Source organism: Elephas maximus, chromosome 1 (genome assembly GCF_024166365.1).
Source record: "Elephas maximus indicus isolate mEleMax1 chromosome 1, mEleMax1 primary haplotype, whole genome shotgun sequence".
NCBI classification, from domain to species: domain Eukaryota; kingdom Metazoa; phylum Chordata; class Mammalia; order Proboscidea; family Elephantidae; genus Elephas; species Elephas maximus.
The window spans coordinates 206001816-206019070 of NC_064819.1; the positions used below are offsets into that span (position 1 = coordinate 206001816).

Here is a 17255-nt window from a genome sequence, read left to right on the forward strand (position 1 = left end):
GATGGACGTCTTTAGCATAAGGTACTTAGACTTCACATTAACAAGCATTCACTGTCTTTGACAAGGAAAGAAATGGATTTGCAAAATTGACGTAAAGAGCAATATCTGCATGTGATTTTAAGAGGGGGAATATATGAAGCCACTTTAGTTTGCAGGCAGTCTGGTGTTTAGTGAGACTGTAATTGGCTCTCACGGTCTGGTGGTTCTTTTAAATCTTGGGGACAAAGTGTGCTATGGTCTGGTGAGATCTGCTGACTAGGGATGGGGACAAACTGGGGGGTGCAGAGGAGACAGACTGCCTGCGGGAGGCCCCTCCAGCCAAAACCAGGAAAGAGGGCTCCAGCAGCAGCCTGGTGATATGATCTGTGGTCCAAATACAGGCCCTTTGAAGAGCGAAAGGGGGTGCTATTAGCACATATCCCAAGAGAGTGGGCATAAATGGGGGACTGTCCCAGAAAATGGGACTGTGTGGTCACTGTGTACAAGTCACCGAAACTACCATTTCCTGGTCCTCTCACAAGAGAACAGCCCTGATGTTTTAGCATCGAAGTGCTACTGTACAACAAAGCATGGCTGAGAGGGGAAGACACTTGTTCTTTAATGTTTATGTATTTGCTCAAATCTTTTTGTGTTTGATCAATTTTTCCAGCCAAGTAGCTTGGCCCTTCAGCTCGGATGCTGCTGAATATACTGGCTGTACTTGTTGAATTTTCAGCCCTGATTATAGAAAAGTGTAAATCAAAATTCTCAGTGACTTTGTCTTAATTTAGGTCTCCTGAACACATACTAGTTGGTAATTATGATGCAGCATTAATAAAATGGCTTAAACAAATAAAGGCTTGCTTTTCACTCACATGATAGGCTGATGTAGACCAGGCAGTTCTCCTGGGCAGTGCTCCTACAAACAGTGACTTGGGAATGCAGGCTGCTTTCATCTTTTGGCTGCACCATCTGGAACTCATGGCTTTCAATACTCCATGGAAGAGGCAGAGGATTTTATGGCCAGACCTGGAAGTGGTATACATCACTTCTGCCCGAATCCTAGTGGACAAAGCTGAGTTAGGGGAGCCAGGGATACAAAAATAAATAAGATGTAACCTCCCTGTTTTGTTTTGTTTGAGAGTTAATGTCAAACTAAAGCAACAATTCTCTTCATACATAGCAGAGTCCATGATTTCTAAGAACTCAATTTTGGAGATCACATCATAGATGCCATGCAGTGGCAGTGAGCTTGGTTCCTGGAAGCAGACAGGCTTGGCTACCGTCCTGGCAATGAATGTGCTGTACGGCTTTCAGTTTTTGAAGTCTCAGAGGATAATAATCACACCAATTTGAAGGGGTTTTGGTGAGGATTAAAGGAGCTAAGGCATATATAGGTGTATTACAGAGACCAGCACATGGTAAGCACATAGTAATAGCTGTTACATTTGTATTTTTAATTTAATATGGGGAATTTTCTCTAACTCCTAAGGCCAATAGAAATCAAATTTAGGAAGGCAATTACACTAAGCATCAAAATTCATTAAAGCTTGGGGACAAAACTTTAACATAGAAACACCTGACTATTCATACAATTTACAAGCACCCTTTTGGTCTTCTTGAACATAAAAGGAAGATTGTATTGGATGTTATACCATCTTTTTTTTTAGGTTTGGAGTACTCATCTAAACCAAAAAACGAAAACCAAACCTCTTTCCATCAAGCCACTTCTGACTCACAGTGACCATATAGGACAGACTAAAACTGCCCCACAGGGATTTCGAGGCTAAAAATTTTTACCGAAGCAGACTGCTACATCTTTCTCCTGTGGAGAAGCTGGCCTACTGGTTAAGCACTTGTCTTAACTACTGCGTTACCAGGGCTCCTGGAGCACTCATCTACCTTTAGTCAAAATCATTTGATGGATTTTAAAAGACCTGCATCAACTTATAGTCATGAGAAACCAACAAAACATTTTGAGCATGGTCAATGAATGACATGATAATAGTCTGATTACAATATAAATGAGGATGGTGAGAGTAGGATTGAAAAGGTAGACTTGGAAGTAACAAATATTTCATAAGAAGTGGCCAATATTTGGCTGGAAAGAGTGGGTATAAACCAACACATCAGTCTTGTTCAGGCTTATAGATGCTTATGTCCCACATTTCTGATAATCCCCACTGGAGCAATACAGGCAACAAAAGGTAGGTAACAGGAAAACCATAATCAGAAAAATTTCCTGGCAAAGCTAAGGGAATTGGGATGGATCTTTCTTGTGCCTAGAGGTTCTGAGTGGGGAATGCATAATCCCACATCAGATAGCTCATGGATTAGGTAGACAAAAGCTCAGAGTCAAGGTGCCCTCTATTGGTCTTGTATATTGGTCTCCGTGGCATTTCAGTCTTCTGAGACAAAAGGCGCTTCAGCAACGGTATGCAGCTGCAAGGGGCAGCAGAAAATAGGAGAGTTTAGAAGAAGCTTCCTACAGTGAAACTTGGGAGACTGAGTGTGGAATAAAAATAAAAACAAAAAGAATGAGTCAGATATCTGACATTTTACATATGGATGACCAGAATGGTGGTGGAATAAAAGATAGGGATATCAAGAAGTGGAGCTGATTTGGGGGGAGAAAATGATAAGCTTGATTAACAGGTTGAGTGTGAGATGCTGGCAGGATGCACAAGTGATATGATCTGACAGGATGGGCCAACAGAACAATCTAGGAGAGAGGTCTGGGCTGGAATTAAGATTCGTGATTCATCTGCATTGAGTAGGAAATAACCGTGGATGAGAGCTCTGCGTGAGGCTCTCTAGAGTGGAAAGATGGATAAGGGCAAACCCATACTGGGTGGAGTGGGAGCTGGGAAGAGATGGAAGACTCAGTGAAGCCAGAGTCAGGGCTCGGGGGAGACCAGGACAGTGGTGGGGACACAGGAACTGTGAAGGAGATTGTGCACTGACTTTCTCAACTTTCGGTCCACCCTGAATCTAGAATGCTTCCTCTAATGCATAGGCTGGAAAGCTGAAAACTACATTGTCCAGATTCCCTTGCAGCTAGGGGGTCTGGATGTGAGTTAGGTTCTGTTAATCAGGTGCACTTGAGAGTTTAAAGAGCTCCAGATAGGACTTCTGCTTCTTCTGTTCTGCTGGCAAATAAGGTCATGGGCCATCCAGACACTAGACTGGCTTCAGGGAGGACAGGAAGCAAGGGACTAGGGTTCCACATTTTTCTCTGTAGCTCTAGCAAGAGGTTTAGTTGCAGTGGCTTTTCCCTCCCCTCCCCTTCTGGTGCCAAGAACAACAACTCTGAATTCCTTTGTGAGAAAGGAAATTTATTGGATTATATGGAAATGGACACAGTGGAGAAAGGGCTGTGACAGTCAGGGAAATGTAGGACCCTAGAGCATTAGTGAAGAGGCTGGTGTCCCACCTTTCACTTTGTGGCCACCCTTGCCTGGCCTCAGGATGTAGATGAGACCTAGCCTCCAAGGGCTTGGTGAGAAGTCTGCAGGCAGAGCCACTTCTCCGTCTCAGGGTGACTTTAGTAGATTGTGAGATTCAAGATGCTGAGTTCTACTATTGTTGAGAACCTGAACCAAGTGAAAACAAATTCATTACGAGCATCGTTGCAGCCTTGGATGGTGTCAGTACTCCAAATTTCCAGCCACTGGCAGCAGCAGTGCAGACTGGGCTATGGAGATGAGAGGCAAGCACACCACGAGAGCCTTCGAGGATTGTGATGAGGAGTTTCGAGGATTGTGATGAGGAGTAGGCTTTTCTTTTAAAAAATGTAGAGATCTTCTTAAAAATGGTCTGGGACACAGGAATGAAAGTGAGATAACAGGATTCACAGTTGGGAATCATTGGTCAGAACATAAAGAGTGGGGAAGGCATTATTCATAGCAGCCAAAAAGGTGGCAACAACCCAAGTGTCCATCAACAGATGAGTGGATAAACAAACTGTGTATACACATATCAAGGAATATTATTCATGGCAAATGCATAGAAACCAAAGTTTATTAGTGAAAGGAGGGTGAGAGGGGGAAATGGGGAGAAAAACAGTGACGTCCCCACCCACTGGGACAGTTTCTACCTGTTCTTTGGCTGTCAAAGGTCCTGTCCTCCACAGGCACCTTAAACTAAAAGCAAACTTTTTTTTAAATACATTTATTGAACATTTACTATGTGTTAGAAACATATATTCACTGTCATTTCATACCATTTTAGTAACCATTAAGACAACCCTCTGAGATGGGTATTGGGTTCCCATTCACAGATGAAGACATCCAGGCCTGGAGAACACAAACAATTTAACAAACCTCACATGGCTAATTAGTGGCAGATGTAGTATTGTTGTTAGCTGCTGAATTGGCCCCCTACCTGTGGAGACCCTATATGTTACAGAGTAGAACTGTCCCATAGGGTTTTCTTCACTGTAGTCTCTAGGAAAGCAGTTCACCAGGGCTTTTCTTCAGCAAAGCTGCTGGGTGGGTTCAAATTGCCAACTGTTAGGTTAGCAGCCAGATCCCAAACTGCTTGTACTGCCCAGTCTCCTTCTGCAAGGTAACAGAGATCCAATAATTCAAAAGTGAACTGTCAGTCCTAATATTTTTTCAGTGTATTTTTAAAACTGTAATTAAAAACTTAAAAAAAATTTTTTTACCAATTTTGGCACTAATTGCTAAAATTACTTTTGGCCTCTAAAATTGTAATCAAACGTACCAACACAAAAACTCAAATAGGCTAACAAGGAAATAAACAAAAAAACCTCTCATGGTGATCCTACAGGACAGAGTATAACTGCCCCAGAGGGATTCCAAGGAGTGGCTGGTGGGTTCAAACTGCTGACGTTTTGGTTAGCAGCCGAGCTCTTAGACCACTGAGCCACCAGGGCTCCAACGAGGAAATAGTTAACAAAATATTTTATTTGTAACAAATTTGAAATTATCTGCCTGTTCACATGAAGGTCCTTTTCTCTCCCACTTTTGGCCTTCAAAGCTCCCTCCTAAATGATTAGGTGCCCGACATAAACACGTGACAACCAAGGGCACCTCTAAGTGGAGCAAAAACAGCTTGAAGGGTGGCCACGATGTTCCTCCAAAGTGAGATCATCTTAAAGGGTTGCTTTTTGTAACCTGACTCAATATCTATTTCATCACGTTGTTTAACGTTTTAGGCATAAAACAGATATGGCCAAGAATTGAACAATCTCCATCAGCTAAAAAAAAAAGCAAAAGGAGGAAGAATTTATTTGATGCCTATTGAATTGCTGTGCAGTAATTTAAAGTGCTTTAGTGTATAAACTCTGTGACATACATGCTCACGTGAATTTAACTTTCGTCTTACCCCAGGGTAGGTTCATTAGCATTTGAAGCACCCAGTCAGGTGGCTAGGCAGGTGCTTTAAATACTGTCTTCTAAATCGAGACCAGAGTGTTAATCAGCATAAATGACGGTAATGTTCATCATTGGTGAATGGAGTTTGAAAAGTATATGGTTGACTAGAGGGATTTTTGAAGGTAACAAACATGGATGAGGTATAAGAATCTGTCAAATCTTGAAAGGTAATGCCTTTTGCTTAGTACCTCAGGTCTAAGAGCTTTATTTGCTTGTGTGCGATATTTCCCTCGTTCACCCATTTAAGACACTGTTGCCTGATCCAACCAGGTTACCTATTCCTGTCCTCAGGATATCACCTCTTCTGCCTCACTGTGAATCTTTCAGTCAAGATGTTCGTGGGATTGTTTGTGAGAAGAGTTGGAACTTTCCCCAACATTTTTAAGAGGGTCTTCTTGCTAGTAAACATTTGCTCACATGACAGAATTCTGTTTGAAATTCGCTTTCATTGTAATATATCTCACCAGGTAGCGAGGTTACGCGAGAGTACTTCCCTTTAAGAACTGGAGGCTACCTACCAAATTAAACTGTAATTAGTGAATGATTAAATTGGTGAATGATTAAACTATACAGTTTGTAATGGTGTGTAAAGGAAACTAAAAGTCCACCTACCCTCATTCCATGGTGAGAGTCAGATTTAATTCCTAAGTGCTCCCCTAAATGTAGTAGCATCCGTAGCCCCCTTAAGATCAGGTGACTACTGAGCTTCACGCACTGGACAGAAGGCAATCCAGCCATTGTAAAGGTCAAGGTCATCCTCTCGCAGTGTTGTCTTTCCCAAAATAGAGTTGAGAATTTTACACCCTTTCCATTTAAAACTTGATTACTTAGAAGACTTTCAGGCTTTGCTAATGATGGTACAATTTTAAAAATATAATGAAAAAAGGAAATATAGCCAAAACAGAACTATGCTCTAAATTTTAAATAAACTTATTCTATATGGCTATTCAACAGGAAGATGGAGAAACGTCATTGAAGTAAAATGCTGGACAGCTTGAAAACTCAAGAAATCAGCTTGGGTAAAGTTATAACATATGAGAAGCCTAAGGGTAATACTATCGTCAAACATATTTGGTATTTTATGCTTTGTTGTTGTGTGCTGTCCAGTTGATTCTGACTCACAGCAATTCTATACGACAAAGTAGAACTGCCCCATAGGATTTCCAAGGCTGTAAATCTTTACAGGAGCAGATTGCCAGGTCTTTTCTCCCACAGACCCCTGGTGGTTCTGAATTTTAGACTTTTCGGTTAGCAGCCTAGCACTTAACCGTATGTTGTGCCACCAGGGCTCCTTATTTCATGCTAGGTCAATGAAAAGAAAGAAAACAGCTTTTTTGAACAGTTTTTTTTTTTTTTTTTAATATAACGACTGTGTACATGGACAACTGAGAACAGAAAAAAACCCAAATTAATGTTTTAACAAATTACAGTTGTTATTAAAGACAGTATGTTTGGATTTTAAAGACATAATCCAATAGATGAACAGTCTCTTATTCGATCTAGATTAACCGAATCCTCTTTTAATAAAAACAACACACTATAGTGGTAGACATTTACCTTTTTGAACACTCTATATAAAAACATGTGTTCCCTCAGTGACACCTCTCTTTCAATATTTAGTTTAGTAGTCTCTAAAATGGTAAAATAAAATTGAATCTAATGGCATATAAAAGTGCAAGTTTGTACAGCTAAGCTCAGCAGCAAAAGTGAAGAAAGAGTGGAAAGTGAGAAACTGACGGACGCTACGCAGAACGAGGACATTCATGAAGGCAACATGTACCGTATCCTGAGTGCCGAACAGAGTCAACATGCCATCATTTTTTCATTGCTCTTAAATGAGCAAAACCAAATTCTTTTTTTTTTTTAATTTAAACAAATATTAAATCTTTATTTCCCCCCAAACAATTAGTGATCAGGTAAGGCAAATATAAGTCCCTCCATCACTGGGGACAGCAGCAATATACAGACTTCAGAAATAGCCCTGAATTATCAGTAACATTCTCTCATAGTAACATAAGAAGAAATGCATGTAATAAAGCAAATTTGCAATGTTGTCACATTTTTCTAATTTATTTGATTAGTTTATCCAGAAAAACTTTATAAATACATTATTTAAGAGGACAGTAAATTACGTTCTTGCTCTGCAAAAAATAATGCTTTTTCTCACATTTTAAAACTTTTTAGTATGCTTTTGCAAAAGGGGATGCAAGGAGAATGCAATGACAGCTGGGTTTGCAGGATGTCCATGGACAAGTTACATTTACAAGAACCTGGTCATCTGCCTATAATTTGCCTCTACAAATAAAGCTCTTTGCAATATTTAAACAAACTGGCTTAATTTAAACATAATTTAAACACCTCCCTATTCACTCTATTTGTAGAGCAAAGAGGTACTTATTTTTCAAGTACTATGTATTGTAAAAGGTAATTTTTTTGACAATTTTACATGTTAGCTTTTAAGACCAAAATATCTATATAAAAAATCATGCCTAGTCAGTCTATTTCTTTTATAGCCAAATGTTGTCTTTGAAAGAATGCAGAAAAATATGGATTTGCTAAGAAGGAGCATGCTGGAAAAACCATTTTAAAGTATTGAAGAGTAAGGAATATTTTTTCTGTTGGCGAAAATTATTAGAAAAACTATCCAGTCTGTTGTCTTTAGCTGGTTTTAATAAAGTCTTTTCAAAAAGATGTTCGAGAAATCTTTAGAAAACTAGAGGGGGCAGGGGTATGCTCCTTTATAGCATGGAAGGAATTCCATTAACCGTAGAAATTCTTATGAAATTTCTGCTTTGGTTCTTCAGAAGAAATGCTCATATAACTTCTATATTAGGAGACAGAAAAAACACAACAGATTAATAGGACATTTATCTGAAATCATACATAAAGAATATTCCAGTAATACATTTCTAAAACTTACCACACTTTCACATACATTATTATATATAAGAATACATAATTTAATCAGGGTTCACAGCTTTCATATACTCAAGTGAATTCTACTAATAATGGAAAAATATATATGCTTTACTTCAACATACCATTTACTCTTCTATACTGCACACATAAATTGTATTTTTCTTTGAGGTCAGGGACTTAACATTCATTTGTCTTGTGCCCTCAGCATTTGATGCTTAGGGTTCCAAACATACTGGAGACTAAATTTTAATAAATAGTCATGACCCCAAAAGGCCCCTGATACCTCTCAAGGTCAAAGACCCTGGATTGTGTTTCCAGGAAATGTATGGAAGTGCAGGATCAGTGGGAATGAAATGACAGAAAACTCAAATCTCTGAAACATTGGGGCCAATGTGATATAAGGCCTGGCAAATGAAGCAAGGAAGTCATCTGAAGTTCCTTTGCTATGAATCTGTGACACGCCAAAGGAAGAAGCTGTGCTGGGACTGTTTTTACCAGCAAAAAAGTAATCAAATTGTTCCCAGAGACTTAAGAATCAGAATGTAAGAACTGGAAGGAACTTTACAACTTCCTTTTATAGTCGTCTTCTTTAGTAGAGTTCACTGAAGTTATTCTTCCAAGATTAATACATTAAAGGAGAAAAAAACCCAAAACACTAGCTTCTTCTGGATGGGTGGTTTAACACTGTCTTTTTCAACCAAGTTAAAGTGGAAAATACCTGTTACAAGTTCACATGTAGGCTCTAAAATGCATAACAATTTGGCCACAAAGGATTCTATACCAATTCCATGTTAATTAAGCCCATTGAATCTGTTCTTAATGGTGTAGATATGTTGGTCGATATGTGAAAGGAGAGAGAGAGCTGGGATCACCCCACTTATTTTTGAGTCTGTGATTGGATTATGCTGTTAAACTGCTATGACCAGACTGCAATACTTGATGTAGCTCCTTATTTTATTGGGTCCTGTAAAACTCCTGTTCTTTTTGCACAAAGACTTCAGGTCAAGTGTGAGTCCCAGAGACAGTGTCATAGAGAGTAGCAGGCAGTTTCAGCAGCAACTATGCTCACTCGGTGAAGTGTGAAGACCCTAGGGTTCAGTATGATCCTAGCTTGGGCTACTAGGCCCATGATCTAAATCATTTAACTATCCATTCATATTACATCATCTTTAAAAAGGACAGGAACATATCATTCCAGTTGTTAAACCTAAATGAGAAAAACGATGGGAGAACATATCAGTCTTCAAATACCTGAAGAGCTGAGAAACGGAGGAAAAATCAAATTTTTTTTTCCAATAGGCAGAATTAGATCCAATGGTCATAAGCCATGGGGAGGCAGCCTCGTCTGTTGTTGATTTTGTGTCTGTTAGCAATTTGTGACTTAAGAGACCCTATGTGTTAACAAAGTAGAGCTACTCCGTAGGGTTTTCCTGGCTGTCAATCTTTACGGAAGTAGATTCACAGGCCTGTTTCTTCCACCATGCAACTGAGTGGGTTCAAACTGCCAACATTTTAGCTACTAGATGAGCACAAACTGTTTATACCACTCAGGACCTTGAGGTAGCCTTGTCTTAATATGAGGTGCATCCTGGCAGTGAGTGCTGCTGGGTGATGGGGAGAGTTGTTCTGTGAAGGTCCCCCACTGGTGCTGCAGAGGGGATTTCAGTACTAAGTGAGAGTATAAGAAGGGCCCCTGAAATTGCCCAATTTACTTTGAAATTCAGTTTCTATGATCTACACACAATCTTTTCTCTGTTGGCTTATTTGGTCCCTTAGATTCCTTCATAGGATAAAGAGGGACACAGATGCAATGCAGAAGGCAGTTCCTTCCCTCTTGGGTGTTGCATATTTCTGATGATTACAGAACGGGGTTTGAGACAAGCTTACCTGCTGTCTGCTGTGTCTGAACACCATCTACCTGAGGCAGAGGCCCAAGTGTCCCTTCATCATCAAAGGCCAAAATTGGATTCAAAGGAATTTCTGGGCTCTCACTGTTGGTGGCGTCTAGTCTGGATGGTTTAGATCCAATGGGTAAATTTATGATTTCTTCAAAATTTTCATTCTGAACAGATACTCCATTTTCATTTGGTTGTTTTTCCAAATTGGGAGTACTGGGGAATTTTAAAAATTAAAATGAGTTACTATCAAAACTGGAAAGAACCCAATAACAACAACAGTCTTAGTAATGTTAGTTGCTTAACCTTTAGAAAATCAGTCTTTTTACATCTCCTTCCCAAACGGTAAAATCAAGCAAATGTAAAACCGATCTTTCCATTGTATTTTTTTGGTGGCGGGAGGTGGGGAAGAGTTTTTTTTTACACCACCCCCCCCCCAATTGAGGAAATAGCTTACTTTCCTGAGTCAATGAGAAATATCAAATTTGTGGTACACATTCTAAAGCATTTTTGATTTGAATTTTTAATTTTTTATACATTTTTGTTAATTATTAAACCTCTTCTGGAAAAAATATTCTAAATTTCTTACAGGGCATTGCAGGGTACACTGAAAATATTTGTAAAAGTGCTCTAAAAAAAAAACCCACAAAAATATTACACATAGTCAGAGTGTGATGGCGCTGTTCTGCTATTTCACTGAGGAGGAAGAGGAAGCTTGGCACGATAATAGTTTGTGTGAGGGTGCAGGCCCGCACACATGTGCACACATACATGCCTAACATCTGCCATTCAGACTGGCTGGTCTACCACACCCATCCCCCTGTTCTTTCCCTAAACCAATGGCGTTCTGTAACCAGGGAAATTGTTTCGGTTCTTAATCCCAAGAGATTTTAAAGAGATGTTTTTGCAAAAAATAAAGAACAGTAATATATCCCCCAAACCTATTTCCTTGGTAATCTTAACTCCTGTCACCTTTCAGGCCTGCATGTGCTAACAAGTTGTAAAGGCAACAACCAACCCCAGACACGAGTCAATAGCTGATGTCATCTCCCCCTCCCACCTGGCTACTCCACCAATTCTTACTTATCAGCAACTGGAGGAACAATTGTGTCATAAACTTTGGACTGATCAATTATTAAAAGTTCAGGGGCAATGTGACGAGCAGAAACTATAAAACTGAAGCTAGTTGAAGTCACTAGGGTTAGGGATTATGAATCTGTGTATCCCCTCAGGGTAAGGCACCAGCTTTTGCATTCTCCCTTTTTGGCTATACTCTGGCATCTGAACACTGGGTGTAAGACTTTTGAGGACTGTATATTTCATGTGGTCAGCTCAAAGCATATGTGGTGAGTGGGGTTGGGGCCACGGTCAGAATCTGATAGTCCACAGAGCTTACTGTAGGACCTAATTTTTCCTTCATGTCTACTATCATGCTATAACAAATAACTTGTAAATTAAAATCTCTTTGTGATGAACTCATAAGATTTGGAGGAAAAAGACTAGGCCAAACATCAAAATTACTATAAATCCCTTATTTAAGAGAACAGAGCCATTCTATTGAAGAGAAACCCTCCCATGGCTCTGAACAAGTTGTTTTCTGGGTTATTTGGGGGTGAGATAGTAGCCTGTCCACCCATGAGAGCTTTTCAGCTTCTATTATAGGTTCCCAACTAGGGGTGGAGAAATATATCAGAATGACCTGAGAAACTTAAAATAATTCCCTCCTTTCCTATTCTGATATCCTCCCCACCCACAAACACTTACTTCTATCTTTTGTTTTCTGTTCTAAGCAAGTTTCCTATTTATGAATAAACACGCCCCTCAGTTCAATCCCTTCAACAGGCGCTATCCCCTTCAAAGACTATTTATTTTTCAAGACCTAAAGATGGCTTCTGGAGTAAGAATTGAGCTGCTCAGGTTCATATATTTCTTTGTACTTTTAAAAGCTGGCCAAAATTTTGATAGCTCATACCTTCTTAAAGTCTATCTATTGACGGTGGGGAGCCTGTCATGGAGGAGAAAGATGGAAAAGAGAATGTCTTTGGGGCTTGTAAAAGGATTATACACAGAAGGGTGAGATCCAGAGAAACCACAGGGGCCACAGGTCTCACTCATGCCCCTCAGGGTTAGGAGTAAGGTTCTGGAAGTTCCTTGACTGGGGTTTCTCTGATAACAAGAGATCTTGGCCCTTCCTGCTAGGAAAACAACGTTAGGATGCCACTGTCATCCTAGGAGGCTGATGGACAGTTTTCTGACATAATCTCTGGGGGTAGTGAGGGGTGAATGTCACACAGTTCACAACACTTATTTTTCCTGAAGAGCAGGCTAGCCAGTGTATCAGGTACTCAAGACACCGGAAAGAGTGAAGCTTTTCTTAATCTGATCTAAGGATGTTCATTCTGAGGAGTGGAATTTTCTAGTGAAAACAAACTCTGCCACAGTGATTGTAGCATTTGCCATGGCAGACTGACAGAATACCACCACATCCAGTTCTTCAAAAAGAGGTCCAGGTGACCTCCAAAAGCAGGGATTTAATTCCCAGTGGGCAAGCTGGTGGAATCTATAAATCTACTCTGGGCACACAGGAGTGTATTTAATGAAGATGGTGACTGAGTAAGAGGATTGGGGAATGTTTAACTAAACATGATGCACTGAGGTGAAAAACAATGACTTTACTAAGTGATTTCAAGGTTGACTTGAAACTGAGAGTAAAAGGGAGTCTCAATGCATGTGATTTATTTGCAATTTTAAAGTTTTTAATAGGATTTCATATGTAAAACTGTTTAAAAACTTGAGCCCCCACTGAATCAAAGGGAATATTTACTAATAAACAAGAACCTGTTTTAGGAATGGTTAAACAATGCAAACCCATTGCCATTGAGTCAGACAGAGTAGAACTGCCCCATAGAGTTTTCAAGAAGCAGCTGATGGATTCAAACTGCCAACTTTTGTTTAGCTGCCGAGCTCTTAACCACTGGGCCACCAGGACTCCTTCAGATTAGTAATTGAGAGTGAACTGTTTGTGCTACCGGGACTTCCAGTTGTCCTCGAATTGATTCCAACTCCTGGAGACCCATGTCTTTCAGAGTAGAGCTGCACTGCATAGCATTTGCAAGGCTGTGACCTTCCAGAAGATCACTAGACCTTCCTTCTGATGTGCCTCTGGGTGAGTTCAAACCATCAACCTTTTGGTTAGTAGTCAAGTTCTTAACCAATTGGACCATCCAAGGACTTTCAGAGCTTTCAGAGCTCCTTCATAGATACTTTTCATTGGACTCCCCAAGACCCTGTGGGAGAAATATATTTATTTCCAGATGAGGAAACTGTGGCTTGGGTAGGCTGATCCCAGAGTCACTGAGCTTCTCAGGAGTAAAGCCAGGCTAGGACTTCTGGTTCTAAAGCTCTTTCTCCCACACTCATGCTGATGAACTTCTAGAGAAATATGACTAAAATGATCAAAGAGCTGGGGAAGGTGCCTTTTAAAGATAAATTGACCGAATTGCTCAGCAGAGGGCTGTGGGGTCCATGGTCTCGGGGAACATCTAGCTCAATTGGCATAACATAGTTTATAAAGAAAATGTTCTACACTGGTGAGTAGCGTCTGGGGTCTTAAAAGACTGTGAGTGGCCATCTAGGATACTCCACTGGTCTCACCTCTTCCAGAGCAAGGAAGAATGAAGAAAACTAAAGACACAAGAGAAAGACTGGTCCAAAGGACTAATGGACCACATCTACCATGGCCTCCACCAGACTAAGTCCAGTACAACTAGATGGTGCCCAGCTACTACCACTGACTGTTCTGACAAGGATCACAATAGAGAGTCCTGGACAGAGCTGGAGACAAATGTAGAACAAAATTCTAACTCAAAAAGAAAGACCAGACTTGCTGGCCTGACAGAGACTAGAAAAACCCTGAAAGTGTGGACCCCAGACACTCTTTCAGCTCAGTAATGAAGTCACTCGTGAGGTTCACCCTTCAGCCAAAGATCATACAGGCCCATAAAAAAGAACAAGACGGGGTGCACCAGCCCTGGGGCAGGCACTGGAAGGTAGGAGGGAACAGGAAAGCTGGTAATAGAGAACCCAGGGTTGAGAAGGGAGAGTGTTGACATGTCTTAGGATTGTTAACCAATGTCACAGAACAATGTGTGTACTGTTTAATGAGAAACTAGTTTGTTCTGTCAATCTCCTCTAAAGTACAATAAAAAATTAAAAAACAACAAAAAAAATAAAGATAAGGTAAATTAATTTATCGCCTCTCAGCTCCAAATTCACCCTTTATTCCTATTCTATAAAAGTAGATTTAGGCATTTTAAATAATTTTCCTTTGCCACCTGGCAGGACCTTAAGCTTTGTCAGTAGAGGCTGCTGGAGAGATATTGCAAGAGGAAACAGTTTTGCTTCCTGGTTCCGATGTGTCTGCTCCACAGGCTCCTGCAGTGTGAACAGCCGACCTGGCACCTGGTTCCTATGGTGTGAATGGCCTTCTGGTACCTGGCTCCTGCAATGCATAGTGGCCAGAAACTTCTCCCAGTGCTCCCTTGGGGTAGATTTATAGCAGAATGCCTCTGCTGAGGCATCTTCCGGTGAACAGCTTTCCCTGACACCCTAGGGGGTGGATTTCTGGCAAATTCTGCCAGCACAAAACCACAGCAACTTCTCTGTCATCCAGTGAGCTGTGGCTCCGCCCTCTTCAACAAGGTCTAGATCTCAGCCCTGGTGAGTGGGGGTCTTCTTTACATGCAGCCCTAGGTGCCATAGCTACTCTTGATATCTGATATCCCTGTATTTAGATTCTCTTCTTACCAGCCAATCCCTTGTTCCTCCAATCCCAAGGAATTCTTCATATTAAACTTTCCCTGTTTAAATTAATGTGTGGTTTCTCTCTTCTGATCAGACTGTCTGATACGGCAAGCATATTAGGACTCTATAGTTTATAAGATGAAAACAGAGAGGGAGTAGAAACAAAATCCATAAAACGATGAAGGTTATGGGAAATTTGAACACAGATTTATTCCCTAAAACCTAGTTTATTACAACCGCTTGAAATAAGTAGCTGTAAAAGAACTAAAACTTTTAAAAGCAGTGTGTTGTATTTACTAACACAAGAGGTGATGGAGAGTGAAAATACAGATTGCTTCAAAACTGGTCTTGATAAATTCAAGGAAGACAAATGTCAAAATAATTCAGGGAAACAGAGTTGCTTAGGTTACACATCAAAAATGATATGAGAACCCCTGAGGGAGCAGGAGATCAGTGGGATGCAGACCCCAAATTCTCACAAAAAGACCATACTTAATGGTCTGACTGAGACTAGAGGAATCCCGGCGGTCATGGTCCCCAAACCTTCTGTTGGCCCAGGACAGGAACCATTCCCGAAGACAACTCATCAGACATGGAAGGGACTGGACAATGGGTAGGAGAGAGATGCTGATGAAGAGTGAGCTATTTGTATCAGGTGGACACTTGACACTGTGTTGGCATCTCCTGTCTGGAGGGGGGATGGGAGGATAGAGTGAGTTGGAAGCTGGCAAAATTGTCACGAAAGGAGAGACTGGAAGGGCTGACTCATTAGGGGGAGAGCAAGTGGGAGTACGGAGTAAGGTGTATATAAACTTATATGTGACAGTGTGACTCGATTTGTAAACGTTCACTTGAAGCTCAATAAAAGTTAAAAAAAAAAAAAAATGATATGAGTGAGAGTTATACCAAGGAACAAATTTAACATCACACTAAATATTCCTTGCAGGCCAGTGTCATTCACAAATGGACTGTTTCTCAAACTGGGGTCTGATTCTCTACAGGAAATTTTTTAAAAATTTATCTTTTCACTTTGATAAGAATTTTTTAAAATCAACAGAATAGTCTGTCACCTGACTATCACAGCGCTGAGTTTTACCACGTGATTTTTGTGCTTGATTTTAGACTTGTATTTCAGAGTAAACCAGGCAGTATCAGCTTTTATCAGGTTATTTGACAAGGGCTAATGACAAATGAGGATCCATGGTGCGGCAGTGGTTAAGTGCTTGGCTGCTAACAAAAAGGTCAGCAGTTCAAACTCACCAGCCACTCCTTGGAAACCCTATGGGACAGTTCTTCTTTGTCCTATAGGGTCGCTATGAGTCGGAATCAACTCAATGGCAACGGGTTTGGTTTGGTTTTACGTAGTGCACATTTATCATTACCTTTTTTTTTTATCATTCAGGTAATGCATAATGGTGCATTAGTGCCAAGTAAAAGCCAAGGGACATTATGATAGTTTGAAGTTTTAAAGCAGTTCAAATAGAGAAAAGCAGTGAGTGAAATGCATCATCAGCAACTCGTGACACTCTAAGCACCTAATGTCTAATGCAAAAGGCATCAATCAGTGTCATGTGTAAATTATAGATGTAATTTCAGAAAAATATCATTCCTCGATAATAAATGACTTGTTTAATTTGAGTGTTCTTGGTCTAACAGTTTTATTTTTACTTAAATTTGTGATTGCTGTTTTGGCTTGACAGATAAATAACAACTGTAGAAATATTAGGCCTAATTTTATATTTGTACACCTTTAAGTAAAAATAATACAAGTAACTCTGGGCATTTGTTAGAACTTTTTCCCCTCCTTTAAAGGGATCCACACTGGGGTAAATGGCCAATGGATTTAATTTATTAGGGTCATCCTTATGTTATAGTCTGATGTTTATATTTGATACTATTCTGGACCAGTCTATATGGTTAGGTAAAGGAGAAGAAAAATTCTATGCCTATAGTTTTCCTAATGGCTTGATAGGTACCACTGCTATTAATAATATACTATAAAAACTTTTGGCATCTAAATTACTTTTACCATGAAACAAACCTGTGACTTACTATAATTTTATGTATAGCTCAAATACAACCGTTACATATCATTAAAGGATGTACATATGGTCCATATCAGGAGATATAGAGAAAACTAACAACTTACTCCCTGTAACTTTCTTTAATAAGCAAAAAACCAAACCCATTGCTGTTGGGTCATTCTGACTCGTAGTGACTCACTAGAACTGCCCCATACAGTTTCCAATGAGCAGCTGGT

The 17255-nt window shown here is 40.1% G+C and overlaps 1 protein-coding gene across 4 annotated transcripts in view; it reads right to left on the reverse strand.

The window, feature by feature from the left end:
* Window positions 1-6302: 6302 nt before the first annotated feature.
* Window positions 6303-17255, reverse strand: part of MAP7 (microtubule associated protein 7) — a 202302-nt gene continuing 191349 nt past the window's right edge. For 2 of the 4 annotated variants that reach the window (XM_049901831.1, XM_049901841.1), the window contains exons 17-18: window positions 10185-10408; window positions 6303-8202 (exon numbers count right to left, since the gene is read on the reverse strand). In XM_049901831.1, the coding sequence (XP_049757788.1) occupies window positions 8192-8202; window positions 10185-10408 (235 nt within the window). In that variant the 3' untranslated portion in view covers window positions 6303-8191. The remainder of the gene's footprint in view (window positions 8203-10184; window positions 10409-17255) is intronic. The other 2 variants (XM_049901849.1, XM_049901821.1) reach the window with 2 other exon arrangements.